Source organism: Gekko japonicus, unplaced genomic scaffold (assembly GCF_001447785.1).
Source record: "Gekko japonicus isolate JY-2015 unplaced genomic scaffold, Gekko_japonicus_V1.1 scaffold730, whole genome shotgun sequence".
Taxonomy (NCBI): domain Eukaryota; kingdom Metazoa; phylum Chordata; class Lepidosauria; order Squamata; family Gekkonidae; genus Gekko; species Gekko japonicus.
The window spans coordinates 386,680-393,185 of record NW_015164689.1 but is presented as its reverse complement, the minus strand read 5'-3'; the positions used below and the strand labels follow the sequence as shown (position 1 = coordinate 393,185).

Here is a 6,506-nt window from a genome sequence, read left to right as displayed (position 1 = left end):
TATCCCCTTCTCCCACTAGTTCCTCTTTCCCTAACAGCCCCCATAGCCACTCCCCCTTTCCTGCTTCCTTCTCTCTTTCCAACCTATCAGCCTACTTTTATCAGCCCCCCTGCCTTCAGCTTTCCCTCCAACTAGCAGCCTCTCCTTGAATAGTCTCACATGGGGGCCATCATCCACTATGCCTGTTCTATCCCCAGCAGGTCTTCCTCCATCAGGCACAAAATAGGACAGGGGAAGGAGACCTTTCTCAGAGCCGTTTTGGCCTCCAAGTTCACCTTTGCTCCTTACCCACATCTTTGCTTTATAGAAACTATAAGGTTGGAAGTCTGGGCAATATTGCCAAGCAACCCCCCAAATGGCCCTGAGAACTCAAAATGTAGTCTCAGTGGGCTTTATTTTTCTAATGTTACAGTGTTTCTATTATTCTGGGGAGTGTTAATCCTTCCTTCCTATTTCTGCAAGCCTGGGGGTTTCATTCAGGCTTGTGGAGAAATCTCCCCTGTCTGTTTCTGGCTCCATTTTATGGATTATTTCATCCACATTCTATGGCCCAGTCAGAATTTGGCAAGTCTTCACAGAACTAGATCTGGTTTTAAAGGCTGGCATCTTGGGAAAATCCTGAACATTATCTTTAAAGTTCGTTGTTCTGTGATGGCTGGAATGACTTCTGGTAGTAATTAAGGCACAGTTGCTAAGGAGGGACCACCTTTCCCCATACGTGCCCCAGAGAGCACTGAGGTCAGGGTTGCAACAAACCCAAAAGATGCCAGGTTGACCATTACTAGAGGCAGGGCCTTTTCAGTGGCGGCTCCATACTGGTGGAACGAGCTCCCAGAGAACATCAGGGCCCTGTGGGACCTTTTACAGTTCCACAGGGCCTGCAAAACAGAGCTCTTCCACCAGGCTTTCAATTAGGAGCCGCCACTGATAAATGAGCCACCGGAATACATCATGGCCCTATGATATACTGTTGGATACCGCCTTTCATTTAAGGGATTGTTTAATGAATGCCGCCATCTACTGTATTCTCTATGTTAGTATTTTATGTAGTTTATATGAATTTTATTTTATTTATGCTTTTATTGTGTTTTAATATCTGCAAGCTGCCTTGAACCAGCTTGTCCAGCAAGGCGGGATACAAGTTGAAATAATACATAAATAAATAAATGAAGATTTAGTAAAGAATTGACACAATGGGGCTGAATTTCAGCAAAACAGGCATAGGACTGTACTGCACAGTGGCTTTCATTGGCAGTCCCAGTGAAAGTCCCAAGAGTCACGTAATGCACCCAATCACCAACTAAACCCTAAAGGAGGACACTGAACAGAACCATTGGCAGGGTTCATTTCCTGCAGGAGCGCACAGGAGTGGAGCTCCGGCAGTAAAGAGCCCAGGGGGCGGGCACATGCAACAAGCCCCACCCCCTGCTCCCAGAAGCCCTCAGCCAGAGCAAGAAGCAGCAAGGTAAAAGCAGCCAGGTAAGCTGCAGAGCTCCCCCCCGCCCCCCCGCCCAAAACAGTCCAGTGGCACGTTTAAGACCAAGTTCTATTCAGGTACAAGCTCTCCCTCCTCTGCGAGGACAGATCTGCATGTCGTCCCCCCCCCCCCAATAGCCAGCAATCCAAAACAGTCCAGTGGAGCCTGAGCGGTGGGTGTTGCCTTCTGACACACTTCCGGTGATGTCAGGGGGTGTGGCACATGCAAATGAGTTATGGTAATGAGTTATGCTAATGAGCTCCTGCACCTCTTTTTCTATGAAATGACCCCTGACCTTTGGTATAATACTTAAACAGCCACATTTGTCAACATTTTTTTTTGGTAGTGTTGTGTTTGTGCGTAAGGGTAGAGCCTGGAGTACTCCTGGAATTACAACTGACCTCTAGGCGACAGAGATCAGTTCCCCTGGAGGAAATGGCAGCTTTGGAAGGTGTACTCTGTGTGGCATCTCAATCCCCTAAATCTCCAGACTCCACGCTCCCCTGGTACCTCCCCCAATAGGGATCCCAAGCCCCCCCGCCGCCAGATCGGGCCCCGGGGGGAACTCCACCCCAACGTGCGCGTCACCCGGAAGTGACGCGACCACGCCAGGTACTCTGGGGGCGGGGCCACAGCCATCCAAGGGAAAACTCTATGGTTTTCCCTTGTATGGCCCTGTCCCCACCCCCAGCGTGCCTGGCGTCCTCCCGTCACTTTCGGGTGACGTGTGTGCGGCGCCCGCGTGCTTTGCGTGTACGCACACGCACCAGATGCCAGCTGGGAGCCCCCTGCTCCCGGCGAAGATCAACTTGGCAACCCTATCCTCCAAATCTCCAGGAATTTCCTACACTGAAGTTGGCAGTCCAAGTTGCACTGACTTGCCTCACAAAGTTCTCAGTTTTTTTATAGGGTCTCCTCCTTTAACATCAGCCTGCTAATGTAGGTGAAACTTCTCCCATCACATCAGCTTGGCAGTCCGTCATTACAAAGATGTGTGCCAGAGCTGGCTGCAAGAGAGCTGCTAGTGTGCTGTAAGAAATTAAAGTGACAGCTGCAGTCTTCTGTACATCTTATCCCTGATCCATACAGTAGGGGTTCTGCTGATTAGAGGATCAAGGGCGTGAAGGCTCCTGTGCACCAAAACACCTCTTTCCACAGAAGAGGCTGCCCACTGCCTCTCAATCTGAGTCACAGTGACTCTTTTCGAGCCTCAGCCAAACGATGATTTTGTTGCATCTCTGAATCCACTAGATTGTTAAAACTCTTCTAAGGTCTCGGTCACATGGGCCGGAAAATGCGGGGGGGTGGGAGCGTGGCTGCTTGCCCCGGAGCAAAGTAACGCACGGTAGCCCGATCACATGTCCCGTCGAGGTCCCGTGGTTAGGCCGTTAGGTGCCGATTACACGGCTATCCTGCAGCATGGCAAAGAAGCGGCACGGCACAATCACACTGGCAATCGCTAGGCGCTGCTTCTGTGGCAAATGGGAATTTTTTTCACACCGAAGTTTGTGCATGCGTATGACCATTTGTGCGCATCCTGTGGAGACTTACAAAAAAATAATAATCCAGTGTGCAACGGTGTGCCCCCCTGAGAGCAGAAAGATTCACACCAGTGGTGGACCGCAAGCCCTCCCTTCCTCACAAGGCCAGACTGATAACGCCGCCTAGCCGAGCCAGCTCCCACGGTCTCCGAGACAATGTTTACTGCAAGCTGCTGAGCTGCGAGCAAGTGGGAACGGGGAAGGACAGAAGCAACATAAAATGGCAGCTAGCTGACATCCTGCCCCCTCAAAAATACATCAACCCCCTCCCACAGCCGACAGGTGACCGCCCGGTTTCCCTGGGAACTGAGTGTGAAATCTGCGCCGGAGTTTGGGGGCCCGCACATCTTTCCCCGCCACCCACTCCCGATGTTCAGGACCCTAATGCACCCATTCCACCAGGTAGAACAATGGTCCACGTTTCATTTTAGAGTCCAAAATAATTGCAGATATTTCATGATGTTCCTCCCCCTCCAACAGAATAGGGGGTGCCCGAGTCGGCTCCTGGCGCCAGGGATTAGACGCTGGGCAAGGCTTCAGTAGGCTGAAATGGAAAATTGGATGGATATTTTGTAAGTTCTTAGGAAAGTCCAATTCAACTGTCACCTCATTAATCAACCTTACAACTTTAAACGGCCCAATGTATTTCCACGCTAACTTCCGGCAAGACTGCGACAGACGTGGATTCTTAGTAGACATATACACAGAGCCCCCAGGCTGCAGAACCCAACCCTCCACCCTCTTCTTGTCAGCCTGATGTTTGTAAGTGGCTTTAGCCATGTCTAAAGCTTCACAGATCTTGGGCCACGCCTCTCTTAAAGCAGAGCTCCACTCCGACGCCTCCCCCCCCTTTCCCCGGAGTGGAAGTCAGAAAGGGGATCAGGGGGCTGTCATAACCAAAAGCAGCTTTGAATTGTGACGTTCCTGTAGAGGTGTGGTAGGAATTGTTAAAACAAAATTCAGCAAGAGTCAGTAGGCCCGTCCAATCATCCTGTTGGAAGTTTGTGAAACACCTCAAATATTGTTCAAGGGTTTGATTAACCTGTTCGGACTGGCTGTCAGTCTCTGGATGATAAGCACTGCTCAGGCCCCGTTCAATGCCCATAAGTTCCAGGAGCTCACCCTAAAACTTCAAGATGAATTGGGGGCCCGTGTCCATTATTATTTTGGTAGGTAGTGTGTGGAGCCTGACCACGTGGTTGAGGAAAGCTTTGGCCAAAGTCCGAGCCATTGGCACACTGGGAAAAGGAATGAAATGGGCCTGCTTGGAGAATAAATCCACGACCACCCAAATTACCGTCATGGCCTTGCTGGGAGGTAAATCGGTGATGAAATCCATGGAAATAACCTCCCATGGTCTATTTGGCGTTGGTAATGGTTTCAATAATCCAGGAGGCTTCCCCTTTCTGGGTTTACACATAATGCACATTTGGCAGGAGTGTACATACAAAGATAAATTCTTGCGCATGTGGGGCCACCAGAAGGTGTGCTGTAGGAGGTGTAGTGATTTCACAAAACCTGTGTGGCCAGCCGGCTTAGATCCATGCACTAGCCCCATAATCTCCCCCGCAACAAGTTTGGAACAAACATTTAGTGTCCTTATACCAACAACCATCTGGGCCCAGTGCCAACTCCCCCGCCACCTCCACTTTCTGCTTGTCCAGCTCCGAAAAGGCGGCGGCGAATTTGGCCTCCCATCCCCCAGGAGGGGGGACAGAGAGGAGGAAAGTTTAGCCTGCCTCCGTGTCGTCACCGCCCCGCCCAGATGGAAAGGCGTAGACATAGACTCTAGGACCTCCTCACGTCGGCTTTCGTGCTGTGGGAGGCGGGACAATACATCCACCAGCGAGTTTGCTTTCCCTGGGAAATGGTGGAGAGTGAATAGAAACTTAGAGAAAAAATCAGCCCATCGGAGCTGCTTGGCATTTAAGTTACGGGGGGTGGCAAGTTGGGTCAGCACCGCCCGGGCCACTATCCCCGGAAGGTTATGGAGCAATTGTCCCATGTCACGCATAATAGTGTGACAGTCCAGTTCCAATACATCCAATCTCCTGTCCATGTCCAAACCTGGACTCACCGACGATCTCGGTGGGAAGGAGGTGGGTCGACTCGCGGTCATTCCAAAGCTCCTTGAGCTAGTCCACGGGTCAAAGATACTGCCCCGACTCCTACTCACTGGCAACGACCAGGTAGTTTGTGTGGAGTCGCCCAGATGCCAGCCCCAATCCTTCTCTTTATGGCGGTAGGTCACTCCTTTTCCCAAACGCACCGGGATAAATGAGACTGTCAATCCCGGGGTGGCCCCTCCATCCGTAGAGATTGTCATTCCTGGGCTCGCTGCCGTCACTGGTGCCCCCGCTCCCGCCATCGTTGTCGGGGTGGTGCTCGGTGTAGGTGCCGACGTGACCGGGGTAGGCACCATCGTTGTGACCGGGGTGGCCACTGACGTGGTTCTCGGGGTAGCGACCCCTGCCCCACCGGGACCATTCATCTTGTTCATGAGAGACTTGGCTCGATGGAGGAAAAAGGGATTCCTAACAATTTCTGTCAGGTTCCACAACAAGTAACTCTTTACACATGTTTCCTAAGAAGCGTATGCTTTATTAGAGTACAAAACCGGTACCATATCCACAGGATTATTGTTAGGAATAACTATAGGGCGGGAACATCCATACATATAGCCGGATGAGGCAAATAGCTAAGCAAATGAACTTCGAGCGCGCGTGCGTGGGAATTCTCCCAGCGGGAAGTTACATAATGAGCGGGAGACTCGCAGGGCCCCTGAGAGCAGAAAGATTCACACCAGTGGTGGACCGCAAGCCCTCCCTTCCTCACAAGGCCAGACTGATAACGTCGCCTAGCCGAGCCAGCTCCCACGGTCTCCGAGACAATGTTTACTGCAAGCCGCTGAGCTGCGAGCAAGTGGGAACGGGGAAGGACAGAAGCAACATAAAATGGCAGCTAGCTGACAATGGGCACTGGATGTCATGGGATTCAAGCAGAAACGCAATCAGACACCCACCCTTGCCCCACGTTTTCCAGAAACTAGTACATCGTATGCGGTAGTTTTTTACTCTGTATCTTTGGCAAGAAGCCACGGGTTAGCCACGAGTGTACTACGCTTCCCAGATGTTGCGGTGTGATCGTGCACCGAAAATCCGCCTATCATCTGTGTCTTTAGTGCGGCAACTTCTCCGTGTGAATAGGACCTAAGGCAGAGATGTAGCATAACAGAATTATCCGTCCTCCTAGGGGACCGGCTCAGAACCGTGGCTCATGTGGAAGGAGAAAGGGCTGGGCCTCTCTACAGGCCAGTAAGCTCCACTTTTACATCAGCAGTGGAACAGGGATCGTGTGAAAAAGAGTTTGTTTTTAATACCAAAAGGGATGCACAAATGGGGAATGAGGAACCTTCCCAGTTCCTACGACATACCTCCTTGTGATTCTACCTCCCCCCCCTTTTATTTTAACGTGAGCTCTGCCTAAGG

At 51.3% G+C, this 6,506-nt stretch overlaps 1 protein-coding gene across 1 annotated transcript in view; it reads right to left on the bottom strand.

Annotated features, from left to right (window-relative positions):
* The window catches only part of LOC107108843 (eosinophil peroxidase-like), a 42,077-nt gene that overhangs the window by 28,460 nt on the left and 7,111 nt on the right, over positions 1–6,506 (bottom strand). The window contains exons 2-3 of the mRNA XM_015409364.1: positions 5,288–5,487; positions 4,822–4,878 (exon numbers count right to left, since the gene is read on the bottom strand). Coding sequence (XP_015264850.1) covers positions 4,822–4,878; positions 5,288–5,487 — 257 coding nt within the window. The remainder of the gene's footprint in view (positions 1–4,821; positions 4,879–5,287; positions 5,488–6,506) is intronic.